The sequence below is a fragment of the Tenrec ecaudatus genome, chromosome 6, assembly GCF_050624435.1.
Source record: "Tenrec ecaudatus isolate mTenEca1 chromosome 6, mTenEca1.hap1, whole genome shotgun sequence".
Taxonomy (NCBI): Eukaryota; Metazoa; Chordata; class Mammalia; order Afrosoricida; family Tenrecidae; genus Tenrec; species Tenrec ecaudatus.
This window is the reverse complement of record NC_134535.1, coordinates 58,848,121-58,862,106: the sequence shown is the minus strand read 5'-3', so window position 1 is coordinate 58,862,106 and position 13,986 is coordinate 58,848,121. Positions and strand designations below refer to the sequence as shown.

The 13,986-nt window shown below is 44.7% G+C and overlaps 2 protein-coding genes across 4 annotated transcripts in view; one reads left to right on the top strand and one right to left on the bottom strand.

The window, feature by feature from the left end:
• Nucleotides 1-13,986, top strand: part of LGR5 (leucine rich repeat containing G protein-coupled receptor 5) — a 172,340-nt gene that overhangs the window by 20,284 nt on the left and 138,070 nt on the right. The window lies entirely within an intron of this gene.
• Nucleotides 2,267-2,878, bottom strand: LOC142450826 (ATP synthase F(0) complex subunit C3, mitochondrial). The gene has a single exon (XM_075552771.1). The coding sequence runs from the start codon at nucleotides 2,856-2,858 to the stop codon at nucleotides 2,433-2,435; it is 426 nt and encodes a 141-aa protein (XP_075408886.1). The 5' UTR covers nucleotides 2,859-2,878; the 3' UTR covers nucleotides 2,267-2,432.

Here is a 13,986-nt window from a genome sequence, read left to right as displayed (position 1 = left end):
TGTCTCTCACTTCTGGTTCCTCTCCCCTCTGCCACTAAAATTCCCTTTGTTAAGTTCTCCTCACTTGGGCTTGAAAACTGTGGCAGTGTCTGGTCTTCTTCCTCCCTCCCACCCCCTGGCACCCCCTCATCATCACACACACACACACACACACACACACACACACACACACACACACACTTTCTCTCTCTACCAACCTATTAGTTCGTCCTCCTCTGATTGTGTCATATCCAATCCGTCAATGGTTTCCATTATACAATTTAACTCAATTTGCCTATAATGTCAGCTTCTCCTGCCTTGTCTCGCACCAGCAACCCCCATGCCCCCTCCTCCTTCCTTACTCCCATGCTCACTCTGTTCAGCATATCAAACGACATCCAACAAGTCTCCTGTCCTGTCCTGTGCCTCCAGGTGGTCACATGTGTTGATGTCCACTTGGAATGCCTTTTCCCCCTTGTATCTTGCCATACTCCAGTCAAGCATCACCTCCTCTGAGCTTCCTTCTCTGACTCATCTGCTTAGAAGCCATTCTCTGATGCTCCACATCTGTGATCGCACTGAACACACGCTTCCACCGTCCTCCATCGACTTAATAACGCTACTACACCGCCATTGTCCTTAGCCGCCATGACGTTACCTCTGGACTCATTGTGACCTTACCCTGTAACAAAACGAAATATTGCCCGGTTCTGCAGCATCTTCTGGATTCTCTACTGTGCACCCCCTTAACTGTAATTTCTAGACCCAAAAGTAAAGCTGTCTCCCTGCAATTTAGGATAGAACACAGACCCCTGCACCCATACATGTCAGTACCTCAGCACCTTCAAAAGGGCATACTTGAGGGAGAGAAGTTTTCTTTCTATTCCTCTGAACTCTGTGTAAGATTTGCACTTTAAACCTTCATGTAAACTGTAGGGCTTCATAATGATGCATTGTGTTACATTGGGTTCTCTAGTGAAGCAAAACCAGTGAGTTTGTATGTGTTTATATAGAGAAAAAGATTTATAGTTTTTTAAATGGTTTACACAGTTGTAGAAATAGATAAGTCTTGTTTGATTCAAGTCAGGGTTCTACTGACTCATGGAAGCCGACAAACACAAAGCAAGGTGACAAAGCAGAGGCAGTGGGGGTTGGGGGGGGTGGCAGGCACAGGCTGGCAGAGGTAGAGGTAATCTGAACCTAAAGTTAGCCGAATGAATCCACTGTCACTAGTCTGCTGATGGCTCCTGAGATTGGACAGGAACACAACAGAAGATGAAGAGCCAAGCACAAGATCCAGATCCAGCGGAAAGCAAAGAGCCAAAGAGAGAGGAGGGGACCCGTGTCTCTCTTATAAAAAGGGCACACCTCCCTGGAGGCATCACCAGGCAGTGACCTGAATGGCAGGTTGGACTCCGCCCCTCCACACGTGCAAGTTGACATAAAATCTAACTGCCACGGGCACCAATATTGCTTTAGTGGGAACAAATGATATGCCACAGGGATGCTACCGTTGTTGCCAGCTGCCATTGGTCACCTCCGACTCTTGGCGATCCCATGCACAATACAATGAAACACTGCCCAGTCTGACATCATCCTGATCATTGTTATGTTGACGCTCACTGTTGCAGCCACTGTGTCAGTCCATCTTGTAGGGGGTTCTCCCTCTTTTGTGCTGATCTTCCATGTAACCAAGCATGATGTCCTTCTCCAGGGGCTGGTTTCTTTTAACAACATATCCAAAATACGTGAGACAAAGTCTAACCATCCTTCCTTCTCAGAAGCATTCTGAGTGCACTTCTGCCAAGACAGGAATGCTGGATGTTAATATAATAAGAGAATGCTAATCAAAGAAATAGTATGCATAGGGTGAGCGTGTATATGGGGACTCTGATTTTTCTCACAATTTTCCTATGGGCTTAAACTGCCCCTTAGTTAAAAATAAAACCAAAAACAACGTGTACCTTACCACCTAAACTATAGAGTGCCAGAATATTTTCCTAGCCACTAAAAGTACAAGTAGAGTTGTAAAACCGCAACTAGCTAGAGTCGAATTCCATCCACTACCATGAAAAGATGACAACTTATCGAACGGAGAAGAATTGTGTCATGCGGTGTGAGAGACTGCATCTCTCTGGGAGCAGACAGCCTCACGCTCTCCCAGAGAGCAGGTGGAGAAATTGAACCGCTGCCATGGGGGTTAGCTTCCAGTACGTGCCCGCCCCCATGTGCCTCCAGGGGGACCTTAGTCGATGCGAACTCTGGGGTAATCGTTTTTCCCTTTAACTTTTTTTTTTTTTTTTAAAGTTCTCATCTTTAATGAAATGACTTTGGGAAGAACATACATCTCTATGACACCAACACTACAGTTCTCGGAGTCACAGTTAGATAGACAGAATTATATCCATTCCGTAATTAACATGAATGCCAACATCTCTAGCCATTCATTTTCGTTACATGGCAAACAAAATCAAGAAAGCAACCATCAAACAGAAGAGACCCATAGCTTCAGACAAGGCAAATCCCAGGATAGCGTATGAGAACAGCTGCTGCTTCAGCGAAGGGTTTCTGGCATAACCAATGATGAGGCTGCCAAAGACGGTTCCAATACCAGCACCAGAACCAGCCACTCCTACTGTGGCAGCACCTGCACCAATAAATTTGGCAGCAGTATCAATGTCTCTGCTGATTGCACTTGTCTGAAACTCCCTTCGGATTAGTGGAGACACACCAGCCTGGGCCCCATTAAACACTGCTGAGCCCTCTCCAGTTCTTGCCTCTGGTCGATATAACACTGATGCAGAAATTGGTCTGTATGCTACTCTGGATCCAGCTCGGATCAGAGCGGGGGTGCAGGCGAGCTTGGCGCAGGCGAACATCTTCGAGTCTTTAGGGAGGCGCGGCTTTTTTAAAACAACATTTTACTGTGATTTAGGTGAAGGTTGACAGGGCAGGTCATGAGTTACTCATTCAGCAACTTAAACACCTTTGATGTCAACTCATCCATCTCAGTGCCCTCGGTGTACTTAGCCCACTGTTTCCTCCTTCCACTCCATCTTCTCTCCCTTGAGTAAATGCTGTCCTTTAGCTCTTACATGCTTGATTCTTCTAACATGGGGGTGAGTTCAGTTCCACACCTGAAGGATGACTAAGGACCGTCCACAATGGGGTGGCCTCACCAGTCTCTATGTGACCAATAAGCCTGGGACTGCCCTCCACATTTTGCTCCCTCTCCGTCCAGGACCTTCTAAGACAGTGGTTCTCAAACTTCCTAATGCCGCGACCCTTTCAGACAGTTCCTCATATTGTGGTGACCCCCCTCCCCCCAACCATAAATTCTTTGCATTGCTACTTCATAGCTGTCATTTTGCAACTGTTATGAATTGGGCGACCCCCGTGAAAGGGTTGTTCGACCCCCAAAGGGGTCGTGACCCCCAGATTGAGAACCGCTGTTCTAGGGGGATCATTTCAGAGCAGTGGATGAGAGTACTCAGGGGTCATCTCCTGATGTAGGTGACCGAGACAATCTTCCTCCTAGACTAGAGAGGCTCCGTTGTTTTTTGAGCTCTAAAAGACAAAGACGACAGAAGCCAAAAAGGTACTCTTAACATTTCTGCCCACTTAGCCCGCATGAAAAAATCCTAACATAGTTATCATAGTTCCCCCAGCAGAGAACCTATCTTAGTGAAGATCACAAGCCCTATTGTGGGTCTCCTTGGCAGCTTACCCCATGTAGTTTTCTCATCTCTCCAATAGCAATAATGACATATCACTATGAAGATGTTTCAGACAAGTCACATAAAATACTTTGCATAGCAACACATGTGAAATGCTATTATTTTTGTTGTTGATGTTACTATTGTCAGCAAACTAAAGTCATGCTCTTTCAAATATATCATGAGGTTCCTTGTTACTAGTCCCCCAAATAATAAATTCATTGCCCTGAATCTTTATAAATATACACCTAATTTTCACGAAGCAATATTTTTAATATTACAAACAGGTGGAGGATGGCAGAGAAGGAACGAGGAATAGGGAAACAAGAAGGAGTAGCTTCAATTCAGTAGGACATCACCCAGGATCCACTACAAATTTTAAAAATTCTAATTTCCAGTTCTGGGTTTTGAATGAGAGTTTGTACTTTCACATGGATGTGTAGGGAAGCCTGGTGTAGACACTGCGCAAATCTCCAGGGTGGGCGATGGCTCAGTGAGCACTGTCACAGGAGCGGGGTGGTGGCCTAACCTGGAAGTCTACCCTGCAGACTTGATTTAACGACTGGCCCAAAGTTTGCAGTGCTGACCTTGGATTGGTTTTATACCTTCTCCATGCTCACTCACAATGTTCCTGATTATGTAGGAAAAATCAGCGTGGTAACTCCTGGGGCTCTTAGGAGTTCCTGTCTCAGCATTTACTTTGGAAAAGCGATGGGTGATATTTGGAAACGGATGAAGGGAAAGCAGAGAAACCAATCTTCTCTCAGATCCCAAGATGCCTTGAGGAAAAATCAAGTTTTTGACACAAGGAAAGCGGGCTTAGCTTTTTAAAATAGTTGCAAACAAAAGAGCAAGAATTTGACTTGAAGAACAAAAGCTGATCTCAGCAATCGACAGGTTTATCTGAGAATATATCCAAGATATTTGAATGTTATGAGACATTCCAGCAATTATCTTTGATAGACAGACTGTTGCTTCAGCGTAATTTCAGGGAGGAACTCTACAATCCATGCTGACAATTAGACTAATATTGTTTCCTGAGGACCAATAGATCCCCTCGCCCTTGAATGTACTGGGGGGAGAGGGTTCGCAGGTCCAAAGGGAGTCCAAGTGCCTTGGCAGTTTGTATTTGAACAGGAGACCTCTGGAGTTTGGCCCTGTGATCCCCGGTCGATGGGAGAGATGGAGGGGTGTTCTTGGACCAGGCCATCATTGAATCCTGCTAACCCTGCTCATGGGGCCCGTGTCCCTGTCACCACAGATGCTCCACACCTCTCACCAGAGGAGGTAAGATGCTGATAGCCAATGAAATTAAGGGAGCCGTTCTGAAAAGGAACAAGGAAGGGTGTGTTTCCCTGTTCACGACTAGTTTGACATCCTACGACATGGGGAAAATGGCTCCAGAATGCTCCAGCACTGACAACGAGCCAAGTGAGAAACGGATTTGTTCCACCACCCTACAAAACGGAAAAAATCCTCTGGCAGACACTTACTATGTGTTAATAAGTGACACATATTATCTAGGGAAGTGGGCTCTTCAGCCTGGTTTATTAAGCTGTTCAATACTCACAGAAGCATAGGGGGGCAGGGCAGAAGGCAGCCAAGGTAGAACAATGTCAATGGAAGAGTCAACGGGCCCCTTGGAGAGAGAGGGAAATGCTCCAGGTGGAAAGGAGATAGCAGAGAAGAGACAGGCAGAGGAGATTGTAGGGGATGAGAAAAGAAGTTAGAAGTACCAAAATGGCCTCGACGGTAAGGGGAGCACATGGCAGAGAGAAGAGCGAGGCCAGAGAATAAGCTGCCAAGCCATGGCCCAGACCTTGGCCATTGCCAGCTGTGGTGCTGACACTACCCACGTGCACAGTTCAGTGCTTTGAGGGATAGCGCCCCAAGCCTCCCCCGGCTGCACACACACACATACGCACACACACGCACATGCGCAAGTCTGCATCTGCACCTGGAAGAAATAGAAAAGAACACGCATTTGTGAAACAACTTCCAAAACACATGTATTTAAAGCAACTGGCATACTCCTAAGCTTTGGGAAATAATTGAACATGGTGGTGCAGCAGAACCAAATAAAAACCAAATTCAGGGGAACTGTGGGTTTGACCAGGGGTAGTGGTGGCGTAGTGGTAGAATTTTGACCTTCCATGTGGGAAACCCAGGTTTAACTCCCAGTCAAGCTCCCACCTCTATGTCCGTGGAAACGGGTGCTGCGATGATGCTGACCACCGGGCCCAGGTCTGCAGTGTTTCTGGCTCAAAACAGACTAGGCAGAAAGGCCTGGTGATCTGCTTCAGAAAGTCAGCCACTGGAAGCTCTGTGGATTCCTAAGGTCCCATATGCCATTAACCATGGAGATGGTGCTGGATCAGGTAGTGCAGTTGGTCATGCCTGCCGCCACCATGAGTTAGGGGTTCTCTCAGTGGCTACTAACAACAACTGCCTCTAGATTAGAAGTCTAGATACATGAATCTCAAAGTCAAGTTTCTCAAACTCTTGATTTCTAATCGAGAACTCACTGTCATTGAGTTGATTCTGATTCACAGGGACCCAAGGGGACAAAGTAGAACTGTCCCCTGTAGGTTTCTGAGACCGTAACTCTTCATGGGAGTAGAAAGCCTCGTCGTTCTCCCACAGAGCATCTGGTGGTTTCAAACAGATGACCTTGCAGTTAGTAGCCAAATGGATAACCACTACGCCACCACCACTTCTTCTCTAATGTAGAGCTAATGTCAAATAAACATCCTGAAGCCCAGATCGCACAACAAAACCAAGTAATCAGAATCTCTGGGGAAGGTGGTAAGCATCAGAATTGTTTAACTTCTCAAGACTGAGAGTATAGCGGGTTGCGTGCTGAGCTGCTAACCACAACTTCAGCACCAGTAGTAGCTCCACAGCAGAAAATGGAGGCTTTCTGCTGCTCTCTTTAAGATTCTCCCTTTAAGGAACCCAAAGGGGAAGGCTTGTACCTTCGCTGTAAGTTAGAATCAACTTGATGGCAGTAAGGCTAGGCAATTTCCATATGCAGCCAAGTTCAAGGACCACGGATCTAGAGCTCTCCCTGCCATTAAGTCAATGCTGACTCATAGCGATCTGTGGGTTTCCTAGACTGTAACTCTTTATGGGAGGAGAAAGAGTGGGGTCTAGAGGTAGCTGCACCTTAATCAACCAGCCAGAGAATCTCGGGCAAGATGTGTAATTTCCCTGCCTCAATTTCCCAGCTGCGACGGCAGAGAGGGGAACACATGCTTTGAGGGCTCTCCAGGTCTGGTTGTTCAGTGAGCTGTGCAGTGTGACATTTGTAGGTATTGTTACAGGGCACGTGTTTCTTCCCACCTACCCCCATCCCATTTTGTGCAGCAAACCTGAAAGCTTTGTTTACTGTCCAGCGGGCATCAGTTAAAATGGCTTTATTTGTTTTACAGTTTAGAGGGCTCTGTAGGTAGCCTAGGGAGTCCATTCATTTCATTAACATTAAATCAACAAGCCGACCTTCTCTCTGCCTCTCTAGAGCAGGATTAATGGATTTTGGCATGATTTGTGCATCTAGCAGCAAAACCTCGTGCTGAGAAAGCTAGGAAGCTTGACTAATTCCCAGCAGTGCTAACTTCATAAACTTACTTTAAGCTTTTAACTTTGACTGAAGATTAAAGGTAATGACTTCACACTGTTATGGTTGAATGTGTGATACTCAAGGTGCAAAAAAGAAAAGCACTATAGAAAAATGACAAGGCGTTTAATCGATGCGTTAACGTTGAATAGGTTTGTCACCGTACGCATGGTTTCCACACTTTGCATCAGCTCATGGAAAGACTTAATTCCAGGCATTATTACATGGAACATCTTCTAAAGCACTAGTTAAATGAAATAAATCATCATTACACAAAATAGAGTATTGACAGATTCATAGGGAAAATCCAAGCCGAGAACCCGTGGCTGGGTATCGGGAATATGCTGCGAGACCTGGTTTTATATTGAGCTGCAGATGCAGCATGGTGGAATGTGGAAGATGAGTACTTCTCTGAGACGCGAGATTACCTCACTATGAGATCAAGGATCACATATGAAGAATCCCACGCATAGCTAAGCTTTCGCGCAGATAGTTTCGTAAATTAAATTCAGAGATGTCTGTAGAAGGAAAGGAGAGAAAAGGGGAAAGAATACAGTATTTCCTGCCCATCTGACAAGGCTACATAAAAAGCTTTTGATCAAAGGGACTTAAGTACACTTTACTGGTGTGACAAACAACATTTTTATCCCTTTATTAGATTTATGTTTCTTCTGAAAACTGCAATGAGCAGGTTTGTGAAAGAAAGCTGGCAGGGCTGTGTTCTTGATTCCTAATTAACACCTTCAGTCTCAAAAGAGAACCAACAGAAATGCCATCAAGTGTTGCAGCTGCATTGTGATTCCGCTTGGTTGGTTTGTTAAAAGTCGGCTGGGCATTGGCAGCTGCAAGAAAGGCAAAGCTCAATGGGTGTTTTGTATCGTGCCCACTGAAGTGAAAGAAGGCAACCATTTTATTTTTCAAATGGGCAGCTGCAAAGTGTGGTTTAAATGGAGCTAAATGCAAGATCTACTGTTAATTTGTAGTAAATACGTGGGGAAAGTAAAACTTAACTTTCAAGGTTTATAGGCACGTGGGAGGTTTAGGGAGAAATTATGAAGGGTCTTAAGATCATGTTGGAGGCTTCTAACAAACAGATTGTGGAACTCCGCAGCAAGGATGGCATTCATCATTAAAATCAAAATAGCCCTGTTTGAGAGAATCCAAACTTCATTTCCACTTTGAAAGATAAAGATATACGTTCCTGCCTTCTAACTTCATCAAGACCCTAAAATCTGTTCAGTTCTGACGTGAATAAGATTCCATCACCACCACCACCACCACCCCCATCACATTAAAAAAAAACAAAAACACGGAATTGAATTTGCCGTGGGTAGAGGGATAAAGGAGGCATTTAACTCTGGTCAGGTAAATCTCAGTCACATTCAAAAATGCAATTAAGGAAATATGTAAATCTAGATGTCTCATCAAATGCTAGCTAAGGGACTACTCGTTCTTTTCGGGCACAATGACGGAACTAAAGACCTTTAGTGTCTGTGTAAGAGCCATTGTCCAGCCTGAAGTCCCTGTTGGAAACGGAGTCTGGCCCAGCCGTGGGAAACACCTACATATTTGACACAGGCCCTATTGCTGAGAGAAAGGGGATGGACGAGAAAGTATGGAGATTTTACTGTTGCGTTCTAATCAGCCATGATCTGCCACATTTGCTTTGATCAGGAGGATGAGCTAATTTTTCTATGAGCTGAATAAAGGTGATTAGCAAGTCAAAGCTTGCACGTTCTTTCAAGAGTGAAAGTAAAAGACATCAGAAATTGCAACAGTAGGAGCTAAATACATCTTTTAGGGTTATCTGAGGGCATTGTGAGTTCAAAATAGGATACTGACCCAGAGGAGGAACTCCAGCCAGAGAGCGTTTCCTTCCTGGCCTGCAGAACCTTGCGGTGGATGGCTCTCTACACTCTGCACTGCGTCTCCAGGACACTCAAAGGGCAGCGTGGACAGGTGTAACGAACTCAAATTACTAGGAGGAGATTTGTAAGTGAGGGGCATCCAAAAGTTCATGGCAAAATAGAATGAAAACATCATGGCATTTTTCCACACGCGTTGAGAAGCCCCTGGCATAATTGATGTCTGCGTTGTCAAGCTCTGTTCTTTTGTGGGGACACGTTTACCTTCATCTGACGAGGCACACATACGGACCACATTGTTGGATTTTCTGAAGCTCGTGTAAGCAATTAGGCACCTGGATGTATTTATTTGAACTCTAGGCCAGTCACTGCTCCTCTACGGCACACAGACCCAGACAGCTTGGAATGCTACCATCTTGGAACGCTACAATCTTGGCTTTATTGGAGTCAGATCTGAGATTAAACTGAAAAAGTTAATCAGGAATCTGATTAGCTTAGATTTCGCAGCCTGGATTTCAGCTTTTTTATTCCAGTTCTGAACTTCAGTAATGTGGCTTCCGCCTCTCTTGCTTTTTTCTATAAACCAAACACAATTACTTGTTAGAGAAGGAAACATTTGGAATGTGAGGTTTTGTTTCTTTTTAAAAATCCTCTATTTAGTGTTACTTTTTTTCCCTTCTTGTTGATATAACCTTTGCGGTACTTCCTTTTCCAAACGATTGTACTAGATTCAGCATCTGGAACCTTACTGTACACTTAATTACTTTCTTGGCTACTAATTTCTTTCGCTGGGGTTCTTAGATACCAAAGTGTGCGTTTCATGCCAGACTCAATGTGACTTATCAAAGAAGTAAGTGCATCTTTTCAAAGGGTCTCTAGAAGAAACTTAGGCGCTCCTCAGTTTCAAGGTTACATAGAAACTATTATGGCAGAACAATTAGAGAGGAAATTAGGAAAACAGTTCTTTTAAGAGCCCTGGAATACGCTCTGAAGTTCTGATGGAGTCATGGGTATACATTGGGCAGCTGACTGGCGGGTTAACCGTTTGAAGTCACCAGGTGCTCCTCTGGATAAAGGTGGGGCTTCCTACTCCTGTACGAGCCCCCAATAAAATGATTTTTTTTTAAGTTATGGTTTAGAAACTCACAGGGGCAGTTCTGCCCTGCTCTCTCGGGTCACTATGAGTCAGCATTGGCTTAATGCCAGTGAGGGTGTGGTTGTTGTTGTAGTTGGTTTAAATCCCAGGTGGACATTTCTTTTTTTTCCTTTTCTTTTCTTTTTCCCAAGGGGAATTTCTATCCTCTCCTTTGAGCTGGAATCAACTTCACGGCAGCAGGAGTTTGTGGTGTGGGGTATTCCACCTTATTGTTTAAATCATTTGAGCTACTTTATAGCATGGTTTTCTTTACTTTGGGGAAAGCAGCAATCAACAAACATTCGAACTCTTCCGTTGTTTTGAAATATCACTGATATCTCTTGCCAGTAGACTTTTGCTTAAGATCATACAGCAAAGATTGCAGCAGTGCATTAATAAGAGTCTTCCAAAGGTTCAGGCTGGATCCAGAAGAGGACGTGGAACAAGAGTTACCAATGCTGATGTCACGTGGATTTAAGTGTAAAGCAGAGAATACTCAGAAAATGGTAACGTGTTTTATTAACTATTGCAAAAGCATAGACTGTGTGGATCATAATAAACTATGGATACCGTTGGGAAGAATACGCATTCCAGAACACTTCATTATGCTCATTTGGAATTTGTGCATAGGTCTAGAGGCAGTTGTGCAAACAGAATAAAGGAATCATACATGATTTAACATCAGGAAATGGGGTGTGACAGTGTTGTATCCCCTTACCGTGCTTATTCGGTCTATCTGCTGAGTAAACCATAAGAGAAACTGAGTTATGTAAAGAAGAATGTAGCATCGGGATTGAAGGAAGGCATACCAACAACCTGTGTGTGATGTGAAAATGACACCACCTTGCTTCCTGAAAGTGAGGAGGACTTGAAGCAACTTGTTGATGATGATCCAAGATTGCAGCCTTCAATATAGATTACAGTTCAATGTAAAGAAGATCAAAATCCTCACAACTGGACCACTAGGTAACATTATGATACGGTTGCAATTGTCAAGGACTTGGTCTTGCTGGTCCCACAATCAATGCTCATGGAAGCAGTAGTGAAGAGCTCAAAAGAAGTATTGCATTAGGTAATGGGGAACAAGACCTCTTGGGAGTATTGAAAAGCGGGATGTTACTTTGAGGACGAAGGGGCTCTTGTCCCCAGCCACGGTATCATGTGCATGTGAAAGTCAGCTATTGAATAAAGACGACCAAAAAAGAAGTGATGTATTTGAATTGTGATGCTAAAGAAGAATATTGATGTATGGATTGTGATAAGAGTTGGAAGAGTCTCTAATAAAGTGATATTTTAATAATAAAAAATCATATTGATCAATGCCTTGGCATTATATATATAAGTAGTCAAAAGTTTTTTTTATCAAATGTCAAAAAGTTAGTAAGAAGAGTTTGCAGTATGTTTCCTACATATTACAAACCTATGATAACATCAATAATATAAGAATATATTAAAAAATCAATAAACATGGAATATTTTTTAAAAGAAAATACTATGGACAAAGGACAAACTGATCTGCTAAAAGGACAAACTGATCTGTCTTGGAAGAACTCCAGTCAGAGTGCTCCTTAGAGGCATGGATGGCAAGACTTTGTCTTACAGACTTTGGACATGTCAGGACAGACCAGACGCTGGAGAAGGACATCATGTCAAGTAGGGCAGAGGGGCATCGAAGGAGAAGGCCCTCTGGGAGATACACTGACACTGTGGCTGCAACAATGGGCTCAGGTAAGAACTGTGAGGGCGGCACAGGACCGGCAGTGCTTTGTTCTGTTGTGCACAGGCTTGCGATGGGTCAGAACCGGCTCAATGGCACCTAACAACAAGCATTGTTTTGAAACAGGGCTTTGAACCAGTTTATTCTCAGTTGGCCCTTGTTGAGAATTTTTACCTCGGGTATACTGAATCAGGATCTACAGTTTAACAAAATTCCCATGCGTAAGAATCACCTAGGGTGGGAATGTAAATTCTCAGCATCTGGCCAAACCAGAAGTAAAGGGTTTGAATCCTGTTTTTCAAGTAGTGGCTATGAGTCGGGCTGCAATCCGAATGATTTGCAGTTTGAAACCACCAACTGCTCCAAGGGAGAAAGACCCGGCTCTCAACTCCCATAAACAGTACAGTCTCGGAAGTCCACAGAGGGCCGCTGTGAGTCAGCCTGCAGGCGAGCAGTCTGGGGTTGAGTAATCCCAAAGGAGCCCTGGGGTGTAGGGGATCAGGAATTGTGCTGCTCCCTGTAAAAGCAACAGTTTGAAACCTGCCAGCAGCTCCAAGGGAGAAAGATGAAACTGGACTATGTCCATAGAGATTGAAAGTCTCAAAAACCCAGCGGGGCCATTCTGCTCTGTCCTGCAGAGTCACTGTGAGTTGGAATCCACTCGATGACGCGGTGGGTGGTTTTTGTCATGGCAAAACACACTTCCACAGAGGCCCGATCACCTCCTACATACCCTGTCAGATGGAACTAACTGCTCATAGTCTTTCCTAGACTGTAAACCTTTATGAAAGCAGACAGCCTCATCAATCTCCTGAGGAGTGGCTAGTAGGTTCAAACTGAAGATCCCCTTGTTAGCAGCCCACACCACCACCAGTATTTAACATGCAAATACGTTTATATTTACTTTCTTGCTAGGATTCATATAACCTAGAAACGATGGCAACTATTCAGAATAAGAATTCAATCACTGTGGAGTGAGTCTTTAATAGAGCTATCTTCAGGTTCCTGCATATCCCCCCATTCTTTTTATTTTAAAACATTTTATTAGGGGCTCATACAACTCTTATAACAATCCATACATATACATACATCAATTGTATAAAGCCCATCCGTACATTCTTTGCCCTAATCACTCTCAAAGCATTTGCTTTCCACTTAAGCCCTTTGCATCAGGTCCTCTTTTTTCCCCCTCCCTCCCCGCTCCCCCCTCCCTCATGAGCCCTTGATAATTTATAGATTGTTATTTTATCATATCTTGCCCTATCCGGAGTCTCCCTTCCTCCCTTCTCTGCCGTCCGTCCCCCAGGGAGAAGGTCACACGTGGATCCTTGTAATCAGTTCCCCCTTTCCAACCCACTCACCCTCCACTCTCCCAGCCTCGCCCCTCATACCCCTGGTCCTGAAGGTATCGTCCACCCTGGATTCCCTGTGCCTCCAGCTCCCATATGCACCAGTGTACAACCTCTGCCCTATCCCCCCATTCATTCACACTCTTTTTATTGACGGTCTGTTTCGTGTTGGTTCCTGAGGGCAGGGCAGTGCACACATGCTCATTCACAGAGGAAGCCGAGATTTAACCTGTACCTAAATTTAACATGCTACAGTTGGGAAAGGGTTCTGATGAAGAAGGGGAGTTCACCAAAAGACAATCGCAGGTCTGGGTGAAATTTAACCTGAAGCTTGAAGGGTCCATCAGAGTTGGGCAGAGCAGAGAGACAGATATAGTACTCTAGGCAGATTTTCCACTTGCCTGACTACTGGCTGGATTCTCTTCTGCACCCTGCGCTCTGCAGCGGTAACACGGAGTGATGCCAAGGACCACTAGGCGCCCTGCACTGGAAGAGTGTCATGGTAACAGTCTGCCGCGGGGCTGGACCCTCCTCTGAGACCTGCCCAAATGGAGCTCTGTGTCGAGTAGAGGCGCTAAGGTTGTGTTCCGATCTCATACCTTCCGCTTT

Excerpts from the sequence above, each read along its gene's own strand:
- LOC142450826 (XM_075552771.1), bottom strand. The coding sequence starts at position 2,858 with ATGTTCGCCTGCGCCAAGCTCGCCTGCACCCCCGCTCTGATCCGAGCT.